Source organism: Engraulis encrasicolus, chromosome 16 (assembly GCF_034702125.1).
Source record: "Engraulis encrasicolus isolate BLACKSEA-1 chromosome 16, IST_EnEncr_1.0, whole genome shotgun sequence".
Taxonomy (NCBI): domain Eukaryota; kingdom Metazoa; phylum Chordata; class Actinopteri; order Clupeiformes; family Engraulidae; genus Engraulis; species Engraulis encrasicolus.
The window spans coordinates 52,139,697-52,159,696 of record NC_085872.1 but is presented as its reverse complement, the minus strand read 5'-3'; the positions used below and the strand labels follow the sequence as shown (position 1 = coordinate 52,159,696).

Genomic DNA, 20,000 nt, shown 5'->3' with positions numbered 1-20,000 from the left:
ACTCAATTTAATGCCAAATAAAAAGTCGATTTTTTTTGTTTTTGTTTTTAAATCATGTAAACACTTCACAATTCGGAGGGCACTGGAGCATCTCAGATGTAATTTTCTGCTTTTATTAGGAGCAGTGCACAAAACTAACACTTCATCCATCCTGTGGGCTAGTGTTTCTCAACGGGGGCGCTGCAGCCCCCCAGGGGACGTTGGCGAGCCCTAGAGGGGCGTTGAGAAGGATACAGCTGAGTGGGGGCGGGGATTACCGTGCGGTCACACCACGGGCGTTGAACGCGTGGAAAGATGCGGAAGTAATTGACTTTGTATGGGAGAGCAGGCGGCGAACGAGGCAAACGCGTCGGGAGCATTTCTAGAGGCGAGGGCGTCGAAAGCGTCAAAAGCCGAGGGCGGCAGAAGTTGAACTTCATCTAAAAATATGTAATGAGCTCGGCGGCAGCAGGGCGGCAGCCAATGGAATGTTCACATTTTTCTAAACACGAGCTTCGGTTGGTCGAGATTCCTGTCCGAACGCTTCAGGTTGAATCGTTTGCCTCGTTCAACGCCCCTGACCAGTGCTTTCCAGGCAGGAGTCAGCAGCGTTGTGGCTCTTTCAACGCCTTCGGTGTGATCGCGGCATTAGTCCCCATTGGGAGTCAGATTAGTCCATTTCATTTGTCAATACCAAGGGGGGGGGGGGACAGACTTATGATGAAGTCAAGAGGGGGGGGGGGCAGACTTATGATGAAGTCAAGAGGGGGGGGGGCAGACTTATGATGAAGTCAAGAGGGGGGGGCAGACTTATGATGAGGTCAAGAGAGGGGGGCCGGGGGCCAGACTTATGATGAGGTCAAGAGGGGGGGGGCAGACTTATGATGAGGTCAAGGGGGGGGGGGCACTTATGATGAAGTCAAGAGGGGCGTTATTTCAAACAGGAGCCACTGATGAGGATGCAGTAGTTAAAACACTTAGGGGTTTATTTTGCCTTAAGACATGTAAAAGTTTTTATCTTTTACCTGACATGTTTCGACGGTGTTACTTCCGTCTTCATCAGAGGGTCACTGTGATGTTGATGAGTGACGTGCTTTAAAAACAGCTGATGTTGTTGTGAAGGTGTGACCTCCCTGTCAATAATGACAGGTTGGTCACACCTCCTGCTGTTAGAGTTGTCCTCTTAGGATGGTGGTCCAGGTGTGTGAGAGCATGTATGCCCCCTCATCCCTGTTCATGGTACTTGGGATACATGCTCTCACACACCTGGACCACCATCCTAAGAGGACAACTCTAACAGCAGGAGGTGTGACCAAGGGGTGGAGACTTAGGTGCCCCATGAGCCGCCCGGAAGGGGTGGAGACTTATGTGCCCCATAGTGGGAAAGTGGAGAGGGGAAATACAGGCCAAACGTGTGGACTCACCGTCTCATTTAATTAATTATCTTTATTTGTGTGGCTATTTACAGAACTTAGTACATTTTCTGGGAGGGCATCACAACTGTGAATGAACACATGTATAACTATGTGGGTAACAAAAAAATGAAAATATAAAAAAAAATAAAAACAATTATTAAAAAATATATTTTTAAAAATGCCAAACAGTGACACTGAGGGCCTCACATTTTTCAACAAGCTTATTTTTATGTCTATTTTCAACTAAAAATACCCAATCTGTTGCATCAATTTTAATAGAGAGGTTTTCTTGATCTGATAATGGGTCACTTGGTCAGCATAGCTGGTTATCTTGGTGAAACAGTGATACAAAAAGTAAAGGTAATCATGAAAAACCCTGCCACAGATTCCCTCTAACAAAGGTTTGACCTCTACAAGTAACTGGCTACGACTCATTATCAGATCAAGAAAATATCTGTAAAATGCTTGTATGGGCAAGTGTTTAACCCATTGACGCCTAAGGCACCTGCAAAAAACGGGACTGAATGCCTGAGCCCTTTTTGAGAAAAGCTGCCCTCAGCCTGTAAAAACCTAAATCAGTCCCTCCAGGATTTTGCACTGGGATTTTGTGATTTTTGCGGTCAAAATGCCTGATTTTGTGGCGGCATTTTCTCATTTTTTGCAAAGATTTTGCGGCATTTTTTCATTTTTTGCAAAGATTTTGCACCCCTTTCTGGGTTTTTTTGGTAACTGAAAACCACAATCAGTCTAAGTAGGCTTAAGACAAAAGAGAGAGAGATTCAGAAACACACTTCCTATATAATAGAATAATAAAATATTGTCAAAAGCTGTCAGAGCGTCTTATTAGCCAGTGCGTCCAATGTGTAAAAAAAAAATCATGGCCGCGACACTCATAAATCTCTGTCGACATTTTAGAACGACTTTGGGGGAAAACGAGACAGCGCGTTATGAAAAAATACTTGTGGGTATAGCCTACCACTAGGCCTAATAAAGAGCGTTGCGGGGTACAGTAGCCAGGCTGTATGCAAGCGTTACAATGTCACCTGTTGGAAGACGCGTCTCTCTCTCTCTCTCTCTCTCTCTCTCTCTCTCTCTCTCTCTCTCTCTCGTGCTCGTATTGCAAGCTGTTGCATATTATTTGCTTGATGCAAAGTTGTGATGGCATACACGCTCTCGTTGACATGGTTGTGTGTGCATGGTTGCATGGATTCGCAAGACTTTATTGCAATAACACAGTGAAAGCGTGGAAGGGCCGTTCACTTCCTATCTCGGTGTCCTTGACTGAAACAAGTTGCAAAACTCCACACTTCCGAAACCTTTGCGATCGGCACTACAGTGATTGTTATCAGAAGGCTTGTGCCTACGCATAGACATAGACCCTTAAATTACAAACATTAGCGAACATTGAAAAAAGATCAGACAACGACCGTCGGGTAGCATGCTCATGAAAGCGACAGGGGAGAGTGGAGAAGTTCCGCAAACATGTAGCCTAGCCTAACGTAAGATGTTTGCTACTGTGCGACAGTACCGCCACTATTTCATGACTGCATACACTTCTTCGTCATGGATAAATGGGCAACAATACTTTTTCCACCCAGGATTGCACTGAAAAGTAGGCTACTGCTGTTAAAAAAAGGTCATGAGTGTGCAGCACCGACGCCTGCGTGTAGGCCTATGTGTGAGGGAGGGGAGGAGAGACGCGGAACAGCTGAGATGAGGGTCGCGACTTCCGAAATAGCAGGCAATTCTTTTTCAATGTTTCAGTGACATATTAACAAAAATGCTTCGTATTGGTTTTCGTCTCCGGTGGTATTGTAGTCACATTTTTATTTTTTTGACGAAAATATAAATCAATAAACTCCACAGAATGTGAATTTTTCGGGAAAAATGCGGCTTTACAGGAATTACGCGGCATCGTGAAATTATGCGGAATATCATTGAATTTGCATGAATCCACGCGATCGCTGAATCGCGAAAAACTGGAGGGACTGCTAAATATCTCAGCTTCTGAAGCACATAAAAATATGCACTAAGTTGCATTTAAACACTAAGACCCTCATCTTTCATTGGAATGTGCTCATTCATCTCAAACAGAGATTTTGAATGAAGTTGTCTCAATTCTCTAGAGCCTGAATGTTGCATAATGCAGCTCCAGTCGCCAAGGAAAATGTTGCACAACGCAACATCAGGTATCAAGTGTTTAAAACTAGGTTTTAGGTCTCAAAATTCTAGTTCTACAATTCTAGTGAGTTATTGGAGGATTTTAACGTTCGATCAGGATTGACATTACTGACTGGGCATTTTTATTTGAAAATAGACAAAAATGAGCTTATTGAAATGAATGTGTGGGGCCATCAATTGTGGCATGTTGACATCAGGTGGGCAGACAGCTGACATTGCTGTTGGACAACAGCTAGAATTATATTTCTTGGTTAGCACGTAATTCTCCATGTGTTCAAGCACAGTTGTGATGCCCTGCATGAAAATACCCAATGAAAATCCAGGAAAATAAAGAGAATGAGAAGGTGAGACTTTTGGCCTGCACTGTATTTGGTAGGAGAAGGAATGATACTGTGTGTGTGTGTGTGTGTGTGTAGTGTGCGAAGCATGTTGTGTGTGTGTGTGTGTGTGTAGTGTAGTGTGCGAAGCATGTTGTGTGTGTGTGTGTGTGTGTGTGTGTGTGTGTGTGTGTGTGCGTGTGTGTTGTGTGTGTGTGTGTGTGGGTGTGTATGTGTAGTGTGTAAAGCATGTTGTGTGTGTGTGTGTGTGTGTGTGTGTGTGTGTGTGTGTGTGTGTGTGTGTGTGTGTGTGTGTGTGTGTGTGTGTGTGTGTGTGTAGTGTGTGAAGCATGTTGTTGTGGTGTGTGTGTGCGTGTGTGTAGTGTGCGAAGCATGTTGTGTGTGTGTGTGTGTGTGTGTGTAGTGTGCGAAGCATGTTGTGTGTGTGTGTGTGTGTGTGTGTGTGTGTTGTTTGGAGTGTGTTATTGAAGCATGTTGTGTGTGTGTGTGTGTGTGTGTGTGTGTGTGTGTGTGTGTGTGTGTGTGTGTGTGTGTGTGTGTGTGTGTGTGTGTAGTGTGCGAAGCATGTTGTGTGTGTGTGTGTGTGTAGTGTGTGTGAAGCATGTTGTGTGTGTGTGTGTGTGTGTGTAGTGTGCGAAGCATGTTGTGTGTGTGTGTGTGTAGTGTGCGAAGCATGTTGTGTGTGTGTGTGTATGTGTAGTGTGCGAAGCATGTTGTGTGCGTAGTGTGTGCGAAGCATGTTGTGTGTGTGTGTGTGTGTGTGTGTGTGTGTGTGTGTGTGTGTGTGTGTGTGTGTGTGTGTAGTGTGCGAAGCATGTTGTGTGTGTGTGTGTGTAGTGTGCGAAGCATGTTGTGTGTGTGTGTGTGTGTGTGTGTGTGTGTGTGTGTGTGTGTGTGTGTGTGTAGTGTGCGAAGCATGTTGTGTGTGTGTGTGTGTGTGTAGTGTGCGAAGCATGTTGTGTGAGCTGGTGTGTCTTCCACATATGCTCAGCTGAACCTTGAACTGAGTGGAAAGAATCGCTTGCGTATTTTCATTTTCAGGGGTAGAACATGAAGGAAATTTCTATTTTATATAAAGCCATATTGAATATTTAGTGTGATATAGCATATTTAGGAAAAGAATGTCTCTGTGATGATCATGTAATGACGGGTGGGAGGGAACAGTGGGCCGGCCTGGGGAAATGGGAGGTCTATGTGAGGGAGACCCCATTGGCTGAAGGGATGCTCCAATCTGTGGCCTATCTGGCCGGAAACCGGCCCCCAAACCGGCAGAGAAAAGGTTATTTAACCTACGACGCGGGCTGAGGAGGGTTGTCTGCAGAACAATCGAGGAGGAGGAAACCGGCCGGTTTGTGGGGGGTGGGATTGCGAGTAGCACTTCAGCCAAAGGGCCCCAGCGTGTATTTCGGTGTAACTGTTACGAGAGTCAAATAAACTTAAACTCTTCAACATAGATTTCTGTCTACAGTCTGATAATTTAGGAAGTAAGAACAGTTTCCACAACAAGCCATTCAGAGTTCAATGTTGCATAGCAACGGTTGCTAGGCAAAGCATTTGCCTTAGCAACCAGCATCAGTCCTCTCCCGTGATCGTGAAGAACAGCTGCAGTCAGGATACCTTGCTCTTCTATGTTACATCTATTTGTAGCAGAGATTTAATTTTGTTTGTTTTATTATTTTTGGCTTCCAGGATCATCCAGCAGCTTGTGAGTGGGATTATGGCCCCCACAGCCATGCCGGACATGGGCATGGGATCATGGTAAGGAGCTGTTGGTGGCCATTTTTGTAGTTCAGTAGCCTTGTTTTAAAATGGCGTTCAATGGGAGGAAAGACTACACATTAAGGCTACCTGAAGAGGCCATTTTTGTAGATCAATGGGGCACCTAAGTCACGCCTTTCTACTTCCGATCTATGGGGCTGGAGCGCTCAAAATTTTGAGTGCGAGTTAATGGAGCGAGTAAAGCTAAATCCTCATCCCATTTGGCATGTGCTCCGGATTTCACATATGATGACAGTGAATTTGAAAGGTTTGGATTTGCGTCGTAAGACCACTCATTTTCGGCACGCAAGAAACGTTATTTTAGCTTTTGTGCAAAACTGTGTTGGAGACTACACGTGCGCCTCGCATATCTGACGTGAACCGAGGCACAGCCAACCCTACCACTGCACCGTGGCTTAAGTGGCTGCACGTCGGACATGCGACGTCTGTTGTGTAGTCCAAATAATTACATATTTTTGCACACACACAACTCAAAAATCGCTTGCCAAGTGAAGTCAACAAGCACACCATTGGTTGTTATTAATTCTGAGGCACAGCATATGTGTGATCGACGGGGAAATGCGAGGTGGGTCGGAAAATAGCTTTGATCAGTCCATTACAGCCCAGTCAAAAGTTTTTGCATTGCCAGCCCCACAAGCTGCCCGGAAGGGGTGGAGACTTAGGTGCCCCATAGTGTTTTAGGATGGCTTTCAATTGGAGAAAACACGGCACACAGATTCGACCTTAAACATTCGATTCACTCGTGTTAAAGTGATACTGTCCCATTTTTGGAAATAAGCTTATTTTACACCTCCCCTTGAGTTAAATAATAGGGTTTTACCATTCTCCTGTACTTTCAATCATTCTCTGGGTATGGCAGTGCAAATTTTACCTTCAAGCTAGCAGTTAACATTGAGTTCTATGAGACCAGCTGGCGGCTAACTGGTCTCATAGGACTCAATGTTAACTGCTAGCTATGAGAGAACGGTAAAACCCTATTATTTAATTCAAGTAGAGGTGTAAAATAAGCTTATTTCCAAAAATGGGACAGTATCACTTTAAGAAAAATATACATATTCAATTGGCTGCCAGCGGAACACATCATATAGTTAGTCGGCCTGCCAACAGCAGCTTAAGTGCTTTTGATGGCATTTTGACGCTCCTTTTGTATCTTAAATACAGTAGGGGAAGGTATATGGATAGATTGGGCCAAAGCCACAAAGTCCAAGTCTGAGTGCCATCAACTATTGCCAACAAAAAACATACCAGAATACATTTGGGAATAGATCTTCATCAGTCATGTTCCTCATTTGATAGTTAACGTCTTCCACTAGCAAAGTAGTTATGAACTGACAGTTCAAGATTGTATACCGGTATCTATCTTATATCTTGGGTTTGAATCGTGTTTTTTCTTTCTCTTTTTTTTCTCAGGGGATCCAGGGGATCGCTTCACTCCAGCCCCATGGACTACGCCTGGGGCTCCAATGGCCTGGATGCCATCATCACACACGTGAGTCTTCTATGGCCATTTTTGTAGTTCAATAGCCATGCCTTATTATGGGTTTACGTAAATGGTAGAAAAGACTACATGCTAGGCTACCTGAAGAGGCCGTCTTTGTAGTTTATTAGTCACATTTTATAATCTCTCTCTCTCTCTCCCTCCATCTTTCTTTTCTCTCTCTGTCTCTCTCTCTGTCTCTCTCTCTCTCTCTCTCCCCCGTCCCTTTCTCTGTCTATCTCTCTCTCTCTCTCTCTGTCTATCTCTCTCTCTCTCTCTGTCTCTCTCTCTCTCTCTCTTTCTCTCCCTCCATCTTACTTCTCTCTCTCTCTCTCTGTCTCTCTCTCTCTGTGTCTCTCTGTCTCTGTCTCTCTCTCTCTCTCTCTCTCTCTCTCTCTCTCTCTCTCTCTCTCTCTTTCTCTCTCTCCCTCCATCTTACTTCTCTCTCTCTCTCTCTCTCTCTCTCTCTCTCTCTCTCTCTCTTTCTCTCTCTCCCTCCATCTGACTTCTCTCTCTCTCTCTGTCTCTCTGTCTCTCTTTCTCTTTCTCTCTCTCTCTCTCTCTTTCTCTCTCTCCCTCCATCTGACTTCTCTCTCTCTCTCTCTCTCTCTCTCTCTCTCTCTCTCCCTCCATCTTACTTCTCTCTCTCTCTTTCTCTCTTTCTCTCTCTCTCTCTCCATCTTCTCTCTCTCTCTTTCTCTCCATCCCTCTCTCTCTCCATCTTTCTTCTCTCTCTCTTTCTCTCTCTCCCTCCATCTCATTTCTCTCCCCCGTCCCTTTCTCTGTCTATCTCTCTCTCTCTCTCTCTCTCTCTCTCTCTCTCTCTCTCTCTCTCTCCCTCCATCTTATTTCTCTCTCTCTCTCTCTCTCTCTCTCTCTCTCTCTCTCTCTCTCCCTCCATCTTATTTCTCTCTCTCTCTCTAGCTCCTGAACCAGTTTGAGAACAGCGGGCCGCCACCAGCTGACAGGGAGGCAATACGACGTCTCCCCACCATAGAGATTACCCAGCAACACGTTGGTACGTTACCATAGCGATTACCCAGCAACACGTTGGTACGTTACCATAGCGATTACCCAGCAACACGTTGGTACGTTACTATGTCCCCACCATAGAGATTACCCAGCAACACGTTGGTACGTTACTGTCTCCCCACCATAGAGATTACCCAGCAACACGTTGGTACGTTACCATAGAGTTTACCCAGCAACACGTTGGTACGTTACTGTCCCCACCATAGAGATTACCCAGCAACACGTTGGTACGTTACTATGTCCCCACCATAGAGATTACCCAGCAACACGTTGGTACGTTACTGTCTCCCCACCATAGAGATTACCCAGCAACACGTTGGAACGTTACTATCACTCTGTCTGTCCCCACCATAGAGATTACCCAGCAACACGTTGGTACGTTACTATGTCCCCACCATAGAGATTACCCAGCAACACGTTGGTACGTTACTATGTCCCCACCATAGAGATTACCCAGCAACACGTTGGTACGTTACTATGTCCCCACCATAGAGATTACCCAGCAACACGTTGGTACGCTACTATCACTCTGTCTGTCCCCACCATCTTTCTCCCTCCCCCCCCCCCATCTCTCTCTCTCTCCATCTCTCTCCATCTCTCTCTCTCTCTACCCCCCCTCCCTCTCTCTCTCCTCATCTCTCTCTCTCCATCTCTCTCTCCAGCGTCTGGCCTGGAGTGTTCGGTCTGCAGGGAGGACTTCAAGAGGGGCGAGAGCGCCAGGCGACTGCCCTGCACCCACACCTTCCACAGCAGCTGCATCGTCACCTGGCTGGAGCAGGTCATCTATTTGTAGTCTTTTCTCCCATTGGAACCCATTAGAAGAGGCTGTTATTGAACTACAAAAACGTTTAGTCTTTTCTCCCATTGAAGACCAGAGACGTTCTATTGGATTGGGCAGCATAGTAACCTGATTGGAACAGGATAGATAGATAAGTAACTAAGACATTGCTCCAACCACCAATAAATGAGTGCACAACTTTTGAAAAATAAAATGTTGAACTATATTTCAATAAAAATAGTTATAAACAATGAACATTATTTCCAAAATGGTTTTTGTTTATACAACATCAGTGAAACTAGTTTCATTATATTATAATTATATATGAATTATAATTATCAAACTTCGATTACATTTTTTTTTTATTTTGAAATTATGGTGGTGCAAAATTAAGTCTTAGTCAGTCTTATTAGAGTTTAAGGACTCAATACAGTTTTCATTCAAACAGTTGGATAGCAATATTGGTGTGCAGTGTGGATACGTCAGAGAGATAGATAGATAGATAGATAGATAGATAGATAGATAGATAGATAGATAGATAGATAGATAGATAGATAGATAGATAGATAGATAGATAGATAGATAGATAGATAGATAGATAGATAGATAGATAGATAGAATACGATCTATATTGTCTATCTGTATATCTGCTGGGGGCTCGTCCGGGACATACATTTCAATTCTCTCTCTTTGTGTATCTCTTTTCTCTTTCTCCCTCGGTCTCCCTCTCTCTCTCTCCACCGCCCCCTCTCTCCCTCTCTTTCTCTGTCTCTTGCCCTCTGACTCTCTCCTCTCTCCATCCCCCCCTTTCTCTCTCCCTCCTTCTCTCTCTCTCTCTCTCCCTCTTCTCTCGCTCCCTCTTCTCTCTCTCTCTCTACAGCATGACACCTGTCCTGTGTGCCGCAAGAGTTTAAGCGGCCGCAACACCGCCACCGACCCCCCCGACTTCCACTAAAACACGGGATGGACTACCCCGCCGACATGCAATCTCTATGGAATTAAATTATGGAATGGACACACCCACCTATATGCAGTGTTTACTTATGAAATGGACACAATTATTGATCCATGAAAACACGAAACTGGAGTGGCCATCCACATACTACCTCTATGGAGTGAAAATATGGAATGGATTCACCCACCTGTATGCAGTCTTTATGGAATGGAATCAATTATTTATCCATGAAAACACGAAATGGACAACCCACCTACTACATACTAACTCTATGGAATGGATTCACCCACCTGTATGCAGTCTTTCTGGAATGGACTCAGTTATTTATCCATGAAAACACGAAATGGACAACCCAACTATCTCTATGGAAGGGGTATGGAATGGATTCACCCACCCGTATGCAGTCTTTCTGGAATGGACTGGAATACCCACCCATATACCCATGTGCATTACGTTACCGACTCTCAATTATTCAACCCTGAATAAAACACGAACTGGAGTGTGCACATATTTCCAGAATGAACTCTGTACAGAATTCCCAAGGATTTCAAAGATGATTTTGAAAATCATGGCAACATGTTTTAAATTTTAAAAAAGCTTTTTGGAATATACGTATTTTTTAAAACTCTTTTTGCGTGATGCACTTGAGCAAAACACTGACTTCAACAAAAGCCAATTTGTGACCGGCCACAACAAAAGAATTAACAAGTTGGCTCGGGGACATATCTAATTAATCTGTGGCCTTTTGAATGTGATCATTACTTAAAATGGAAAGCAGAAAATTCAAATATGAAATATCTTGCCCATGGAAAAGACTACATTAAAGCTAGCCATTTCAAAAACACGACATGCATTCTTCTAGACCAGGGGGGGAAACCTATGTCTCAAGGTCCGTTTTATCCGGCCCCGATATCATTTTAATGATATGCATCTTCACATGAAATATGACAAAATTTGTAAAGGAATCTTAGAAATTACATCTACAATACATTTAAGTTATATTCAGGGGATCTGGAGAAGTTGGAGTCTGTTTTAAAGGTGGGTGGTTTGTGTTTATAGTATGGCCTTTGAAGGAGTTTTACGGCCCTTGGAGGAATTTGAAGTGGCCCCTTGAATGAAAAAGGTTCCCCACCCCTGTTTTAGACAAACCAATGCTTTCTGAAGCCGAGTAGCTTCTTCAAGACCTTGCACAATTACTAAACAATTTCTTGCACAATTACAAAACAAAAAGGGGAATAAATATTTTTTTCTCATTTACTCTGAGAGACATGTAGCCACATTTTCTATCATGAAAACCATTTTTAGATGAAACTTTTTCAATATTTTTTCCAACCTTTTTGAAGGAAAAGTTTGATTCATTTTTTAAATTATTTATATTATAAAAAAATAACATTTTATTTATTTGATATTTTGATATTTATTTTATGAATATATCAATATTACGGTATACAATGTTTTTATTTCATTATTTAATTTAAAATATTGTATTATACATATTTTATGCTATGTACCTCTTTATCTAGTTTCATATTTTATTATTTACAGTATATCAAGAAAGTGAATACACCCCTCACAGTTTTGCAGATTTTTGAGTATATCTTTTCATAGGAAGGCATTACAGAAATGTAACTTTGACACAATGATTAGTGACCTTTTAACAACATATTTAACCGCTTAAATTTCTTGTTCACTCAGAAAAAAACAAAATACAGCCATTAATGTTTGAACATGTACTCACAAAAGTGAGTACACCCCAGATTAAAATCCGGTAGAGAAGGGGCTATGTTGGCTCGAATCGTCTCGAAATGAAAACGAAATGAAAAGGGATGACAAGGGAGGTCATCAGTGTGCGTTTCAACCTTTCTTTGCATTGAACTTTTAAATTTTGAGTCTGCATCTGGCTTAAATAGATTGGTGTGAGATTTGAATGCAATCCTATGGAGAATATAATGATCTGCTTCAGTAGTCACAGTGCATGTTGACATGCATGTTTCTTTTAGGTGTATTTCAGATTGCCAATGTTGATAGCATTCATGCATCCCCAAACCATGTCAGTCCCACTACCATGCTTGGCTTATGAGAGGATACACCTTTTTTGTAAAACTCACTTGTTTACCACCACACATGCTTGACACCATCTAAAGCAAATGTGTTTATCTTGGTCTCAAGAGAGATGAACAGACCAAGGATATGGATCACTGGAACCATGTCGTGTGATCTGTATGATGGGGTAACATTGATATGTGGAACATTTTTATAGAATAATGATATTTAAAGAAATAAAGAGCTGAACATTAAATCATTGAGTTCTTTTTCTTGAAGAAGTTATTGTGCGTGGAGTCATTTATTAATGTATTGTATTATTGTATGGAGTTATTTATTGTATGGAATCTTTCATTTTTCATCAACCCTATGAGCTGTGGTTAAAATTCTTTTAGGTTCTATGACTATGAAAAACTAGAACTAGAAAAACTATGACTGAAAAAAAAAAAAATTGTGTTGAAGCGGTTTTAGACACTCTGGCATGGGACTCCATGTCCTGGTTAGACAGAGTAGAAAACACAGTCGGCCCGATCTTGGCTGAATTTCGACACTGTCGGCTGAGTGTCTGCTCGGCTGGAACACTGGTCACCGTGACTCAGCCAACACTTCATAGAACACTGAAAATAACTGTCACTTCGTGCAGTTGCTGAGCCAACACTCGGACGACACTGAAAATAACTTTCAGTCTCATGCAGTAACTGAGACGACACTGTCGGCATACGGTAATAGGGCCATTATTGGGCCGTGGACAAAGCCAGAATTGGGCCGGCTGTCGGCCCTCGCGAAAAAAGGATCGGGCCAACAATGGGCCAGATAAACTTTGCTACCTTATTGGAGATGTGTGTCGAGACAGTGGGGACACTGTGCAGGAAATGGTCAAAAAAGGTGCTGCAACTATGCTGCTCATTGGAACTGGGCTGCCTGTTGCCAAATTTGATCTTTTCATGAAAGTTTACTAAGTCATTAACTAATATGTTCTAGTATGGCCCAAGTACAGTCATTTCTGCAGCTAAAAAATTCTGGAAATTAAAAAAGGCGGACCATGGAAAAGATCCCCCTTTTCATGTATGAAAAGTGCAATTTTCCCAGTCATAATGAATACTTAGAATTTGATTGTGGTGGTAAGTATTCATGAAAAATTAACATTAGTGAATGGGCAGCATGGATTCTGGAAATAAACAACTAAACATCTTGCACAGTGTACCTTTAAGATTCTACACGTCCTCATAAAGCATCTTCTTATCCCACGCTGGCCGCCCTCCACTGGACATGTGTCGAGACTAATTTGGCATAAGGGAACATCAGTAGTAGGATCACACTCAATTTTTCTTCTTTCTTGTTGTTTTCTTTTTATTTTAACATTGCAGGGACTGACATGACAGACGTTTCGGCTGCACAGAGCCTTCTTCAGTGTCACCATAGATTACCATAAGGGAACATCAAAAATGGCCTTGAAAACATGAAGCAATATAGAGGTAGAATATTAGACAAGATTAGCGCTTCCTTATTCACAGCCTGGCAGCCAGTGGTGCAGTCTACGTAGAACGCGGGTGTACGCAGTATACCCACTTCTAAATTTCAGGGATTTCAGTATACCCACTTACAATTTACTGATCCATTGTTTTGAATAGCACAAATACATACAGTATACCCACTTCAAAAAATGTTCAAATATACAGTATACCCACCATAAAAAAAACATACTACACCTGGCAGCCATTACTTGATGGTGGTGGGCAGGGCAGGGCAGGAGTTTCGTGAGGGCCATGAGGGCCATAGCCCTCGTGCCCTCCCACTTTGGCCTTGTGCCCTTGAAAAAAATATCTGCCATAAGGCCACTTTGGCCTTGATGCCCTTTCTGACTAAGTTTTGTGCCCTCTCTGACGCCTAATTGATTAAAATGCATTAAAATGCATGAAATTGCATCTAAGAAACTCAAATTTTCTTGGGGCAGGACCCCCAAACCCCCCGCCCAAAACCATGTCATTTTCGTTCTAAATACTGCAAATATAAAATAGCCTATAGATAAAATGTCATCAGTGCTTAACCCCCACATCCCTAATACATATATCAATCAATCAATAAATATGCATCACTATTTAGACAATTTAGACATTGTCAGAAGACTGCATGTGAAACAATAAGTGAACAATTTCAATGTGCATCTTGTGCATCAGTGCAGTTTTGCCAATTTGGTAGCTCATGAGGACGCATAGACTACTTTTTACACCTTTAAAGGGACACTGTGTAAGATTTTTAGTTGTTTATTTCCAGAATTCATGCTGCCCATTCACTAATGTTACCTTTTTCATGAATACTTACCACCACAATCAAATGACTGGAAAAATTGTACTTTTCATACATGAAAAGGGGGACCATGGAGACATGGTCTGCCATTTTGAATTTCCAAAAATAGCCATTTTTAGCTGCAAAAATGACTGTACTTGGGCTATACTATAAAATATTAATGTATTACTTAGTAAACTTTCATGAAAAGATAAAATTTGGCCGTAGACAACACATTTTCAATGAGCAGAATAGTTTTTTGACCATTTCCTGCACAGTGTCCCTTTAAGGACCTGTAGCCTACATTTCAATATATTAATTTTGGTCTTGGAACCCCTGTGGGACTGCCTAGGTCTCAGGGATTGAGAGACTTTTTTTTCTTTTCTCGAGCACACTTGATTATGCGGGACAAACTGTCAATTCGCGGGACGCATGATTTGGGCTTCAAACGCTGTACACGCACGCGCTACGCGGGACGGGTGGTCACCCTACTTCAACCATAGCCTATTGTATAGTTTGGTCTTTTTGTAGCCTGTAAGCCAATCCCCTTGTGAAACTGTAACGTGCTTCACATAAGAGTGCCGCGGTTTCAGCACCATGGACAGAGGGCGCAAGTCCATGTAGGCGGTAGGCATGTCGTTACTCCACAGCAAATGCTATTTCTAAGTAGCCTATGTAATGGTCTACTTTGAGACTGTTTTAGATTTGCCTGTGAAATGCATCTCTCATGTCAGGCTTGTACGAAATTCCGAATGGAAAGAATTTCAATTCAAAGTAATGCCATAATACGAACACTAGGTGGTGGTGTTGTATGTACTTTCAATGGGTGGTGTAGATTCAATTCAAAGAAATTCAAGGTAATGGCACCACCTAGTGTTCGTATTATGGCATTACTTTGAATTGAAATTCTTTCCATTCGGAAATTCGTACAAGCCTGTCTCATGTGAAAGCAAAGGAGAGATAGGCCTAGATATCGCCCCCTGTTTATAATCGCAAATTACGCATGGCCACATACAGCGCGGAGACCCAGAACAGTTTCATATTCTAGATAAACCGATAGACCCGCTGATCCGTCTTTTTTAATACACAATGCACAAAAGCAGTAATAAACCATTTTCAATAGCCCAAATACAATATAACTGTCCACTTTTCCCAGCCTCTCTACTACAACCAAAATGGTTGGTAAGCCTACATCCACAAGCGAGAGCTGAGCCAGAACTTTAGTTGGACTCCCTCTATATACGTCATAGAGGCTCTGCCAGCGAGGAGCCCAATATTTCAGAAGTAGCTGTAAAATGATACATTCATAAAAAATATTGCAGTTTAGCTTTGTTATAGACTGTGAATTTCACATATATGTTTCAAAATACCTCTCCTGACAACATCCAGTATATATTTAGTTATAAATTTAACCTAAACATTACCCTTTAACACCAGCCAGCCTGATGAAGACTGGTTACATTTCTATTTGACTGCTAGATATATATATATATTTTTTACATTTATGGCCTTGGTGCCCTGGCTTTTGGCCTTTGTGCCCTTAAAAAAATGACAACTCAAAAGGCCAAGTGGCCTTGCCCTTAAAATGACGAAATTTCAGGCCTGGTGGCCTGAGCTACAGTTCCTATAACATGTCTACACACCACGGTTCAAATGCCAAGTTATTGTGATGTAAAAAACTGACACTATGGAAAGACATAATTTCACAACTTTTTCCACTTAAAGGGACACTGTGCAGGAAATGGTCAAAAAAAGGTACTGCAACTATGTTGTCCATTGAAACTGGGCTGCCTATTGCCCAATTTGATTTTTACATGAAAGTTTACTGAGTAATAAACAAATATCTCCTAGTATGATCCAAGTAGAGTTGTTTTTTGCAGCTAAAAATGGCTATTTTTGGAAATTCAAAATGGCGGACCATGGAGAAGATCCCCCTTTTCATGTATGCAAAGTGCAATTTTTCCAGTCATAAGGAATACTTAGAATTTGATGGTGGTGGTAAGTATTCATGAAAAAGGTAACATTAGTTAATGGGCACCATGAATTGTGGAAATAAACAACTACAAATTTCACACAGTGTCCCTTTAATGCTAATTGTGTACTACCTCACGCCACTGAGCTAATTGTCACTAAGTTGTCCCATCCTTTAAATCTTAACAAAGGGCAGTCATGAGTAAGCGTTTAGGACAAGGGGTGTCAAACTCATTTTGATCCGGGGGCCGCATACAACCCATGTGGACCTCAAGCGGGCCGCATTAGTAACATCATCGAAAAAAAAAAAAAAACACCTTAAAGCAGAGGATTAGTTTTCAGTACTATCACGTTTTAAAAGTGTGTTCAATGTGTTGAAACGAATGCAATACTGTTAATCCTATGCAAAACTTCATTTATTTATTCATTTATTGCCAACCACCAATGAATAAAATATGGGACAGTTCTTTTTGGCGGGGGGTCTGGGGGTAGGCCTACTCCCCTAGGAAAAAAATATTTCTTGGGTGTCACTTACTGCATTTTAACATCCCGTTTCAGCTCAATACGAACCAATACAAATACAATTATATATTAATTATAACCAATACCAATACAATACAAATAAGAAGTATTAACATTTGATCTCTATATATCAGGTCTATATATGAGCTTTATCAAAAGCCGGTCACAGTACAAATTCACAATGTATATAATAGAAGTGTGATATGCACTTTACTACATATACTGTATGTCATGCAGGTCTCGATTTTGCCCCGAGTGGCGTAATTGCGTATTTCGGTTCTTTTTTTGAAAAAGCAAAAAAAAAAAAAATTTTTTTTTTTTGTACATCCGGGCCGGACTGATCCCTCTGGCAGGCCGGGTGCGGTCCGCGGGCCGTATGTTTGACACCCCTGGTTTAGGGCATCAGACTTGTAGCCCAAAGGTTGCCGGTTCAACTCCCGACCCGCCAGGTTGGTGGGGGGAGTAATTAACCAGTGCTCTCCCCCATCCTCCTCCATGACTGAGGTACCCTGAGCTTGGTACCGTCCCACCACACTGCTCCCTTTGGGGTGCCATTGGGGGCTGCCCCCTTGCACGGGTGAACACACATGATTAGTATACACTTGGCACAGCAGAAACAAGCCAATAGGGCTAGAGTGACACAGGCATGGACATGGTCCGATTGCGAGAACAATGTGCATTATACTGACAGTAGACACTTCAAGAAAAACAACAAACGGGAGCGAAATGGAGAGGAAGCGCACAGGTGTGTGGTCATTCACTCAAGGGCACCGGAGATCACTCCACACACACTGGACATAGACACCCACACACTCTCACACACATTCACACCAGTCAGGAGCGCAGCCAGAATCGGTCTCGCTCCGGGAGCATGCACGCTCAGCGCGCGTCAGTTCAGAATCCAAAGTAGAGCAAGACAGCTCGCCTCAGCAGATAACCTCACGTTGGCCCACAGTTCCACAGCATACCTGCACACATACGTTACCATACAGCACCGTTAACTAGCGATCGTAAGCAGGGCCGGCCCTTGTCGATTTTCTGCCCTAGGCGAGTATTCAATTCAGGCAAATGAGTATTTTTTTTTTTTTTTATGTTCATTTAGTTTCATTGTGTTCATTGTGATGATGTATTATATTATTAAGAATAGATTAGATTTTTTCCCAGCTCGCTTCCTGTCTCTCCTTCACTATCCTGTCTCACAAAAAACAATAAAGGCTGAAAAAGCCCCCCAAAAAAACAAAAAAAAACAAAAAAAGAATAGATTAGATTATATAACATTCGTTAGATTTTTTTTAATCCCTGATTCTCTGGTGCGGTGTGTGCGCCCAGACACAACCGAACAAACTGACGCGGAGATGGCACCAAACAAATCTGCCACACCCTGTAGTAACCGGTGCCAGGCTTTTAAATGAACTCGGGAAAAGGTAATTGCAGGTGCCAACCAATCACGCGATAACACCAATCGCAGCCTACTGCCATGCATTAAAGGCACAAAACCTTCACCATGTTACAACAAAGCCAGATCATCAATGCCAGTGCGCTATCGCCCTTCTGCCAAACTTGACACTTCTCCGTGAATTTTTGAAAGTTGTTAGTCATCTCTGTGAGCTCTGCGTTAGATTTCAGCGATATCTCTCAGTGCTACAGGGTCGGAAACCATGGCACCATGGGGCACGCGGCGGTACAAGTTACATCCAAAAGTAATTTGTGTTCGCTAAAAGCCATCACTGTAAAACTGGTTCACAATTAAAAGCAAATAACTATTTGATTTCCTCCATTTACCTAAGACCCGATGTCATGTATAACAGGAGGAATTTTCTACCACAGGAAGGACATATGTCGCTTTCTATTCATTGAGCTACTGCGTGAAGTTCCGTGATCTGCCATCATGTCATGCGTTAAGAAAACATTAATCCAAGTCTGACCGAGAAAACTATTAACCAATGCCCACTTTGGATAGTTCCAAATGTCGGAGTTGTTACAAGTCTAAGCTCTCTGCATGGCTAAGCAGTGATAGCCTACTTGATTTAGCCAATTATAAATTAAAAGGGGAGAACCGCAACAAACAGCACATTGCGTTGAAAGTTTCAAGAAAAAGAAAGAAAATACAGCGTGCTGCCTCAACGTCGAGGCCTATGTTAAAATTAGGCCTACACAATTCACATGTGGGTCTTGATATGACAAAATGATTTTCATAAACTTCTCATCATCTTTGAAAATAATCGTAGAGTAAACAGTTGTCCCGTCTGCCTTCCTTAATTCTGTCATACAGAGCTTCTGCATTGCAGACAAGTGTCGTCCAACAAATCCTATATTTCCCCTTCTGTCCGTTCGCAAAGCAAGGTGCTACGGTGTCTCTCAAAATCTTTTGTTTATTTAACATAAAACAATGGATAAAATAACGATATCCTTGCACGTCCTTCCAGCGGTAGTAGTCTAATGTTTTTGATTGTCAGCATCCCTCTCGCTGTTATCCAACAACAGTGGTGGTTGAATTGAATAGCCTACCCCTACAACTGTAGCATGTCAAAGCCGTACACATGTTGGTTCAGACTGCCCCCCGGTGACCAAAAAGTGTGCTGCAAATCAAAGTGGTGAACCGGCAGATGCAAGTTTTAATTTGCGTTATCTCGCAAAAATATTTGCGTTATCTCGCAAATGGTTTGCGTTATCTCGCAAAATATTTGCGTTATCTCGCAAAGGTGTTAGTCTCCAGTGCACACATTTCCCACCCCCAAAAAAATCCCTCCATGTCACCTCTGGGCTTCCGTATGTTTGACAGCGTATGTCTGCCACTCTTTTATTGGTTCAAGTTGATATGTACAAGTTCAGTACTGTATATGATGACAATTCCTTTGCCATATGCCTCATGTGCCTGTTTTTAGAGGCCTCACAGAACCCACTCCAAGACAAGCTGCAATGTTTCAGTAAATAAAAACAATGTTTCTGGCGATTAAGGCCACTCTTATGACGTTTTTTATGTCCACTCTGCACAGTGATACACGCATTAATATGGATCAAATACCTTTAAAAAAATAAGCAAGTACTAGTATGTTACATTAGTACAACATTACAGTGCAGCACAGGCTTGTACGAAATTCCGAATTGAAAGAATTTCAGTTCAAAGTAATGCCATAATACGAACACTAGGTGGTGGTATTCTATGTACTTTCAATGGGTGGTGTAGATTAAATTCAAAGAAATTCAAGGTAATGGCACCACCTAGTGTTTGTATTATGGCATT

The 20,000-nt window shown here is 42.3% G+C and overlaps 1 protein-coding gene across 2 annotated transcripts in view; it reads left to right on the top strand.

Annotated features, from left to right (window-relative positions):
* The window catches only part of LOC134466653 (E3 ubiquitin-protein ligase RNF126-A-like), a 16,947-nt gene extending 6,773 nt beyond the window's left edge, over positions 1 to 10,174 (top strand). Inside the window, exons 6-10 of one of the 2 annotated variants that reach the window (XM_063220538.1) lie at positions 5,603 to 5,671; positions 7,103 to 7,181; positions 8,094 to 8,187; positions 8,864 to 8,979; positions 9,860 to 10,174. In XM_063220538.1, coding sequence (XP_063076608.1) covers positions 5,603 to 5,671; positions 7,103 to 7,181; positions 8,094 to 8,187; positions 8,864 to 8,979; positions 9,860 to 9,934 — 433 coding nt within the window. In that variant the 3' untranslated portion in view covers positions 9,935 to 10,174. The remainder of the gene's footprint in view (positions 1 to 5,602; positions 5,672 to 7,102; positions 7,182 to 8,093; positions 8,188 to 8,863; positions 8,980 to 9,859) is intronic. The other variant, XM_063220539.1, reaches the window with a different exon arrangement.
* The last annotated feature ends 9,826 nt before the right edge of the window (positions 10,175 to 20,000 follow it).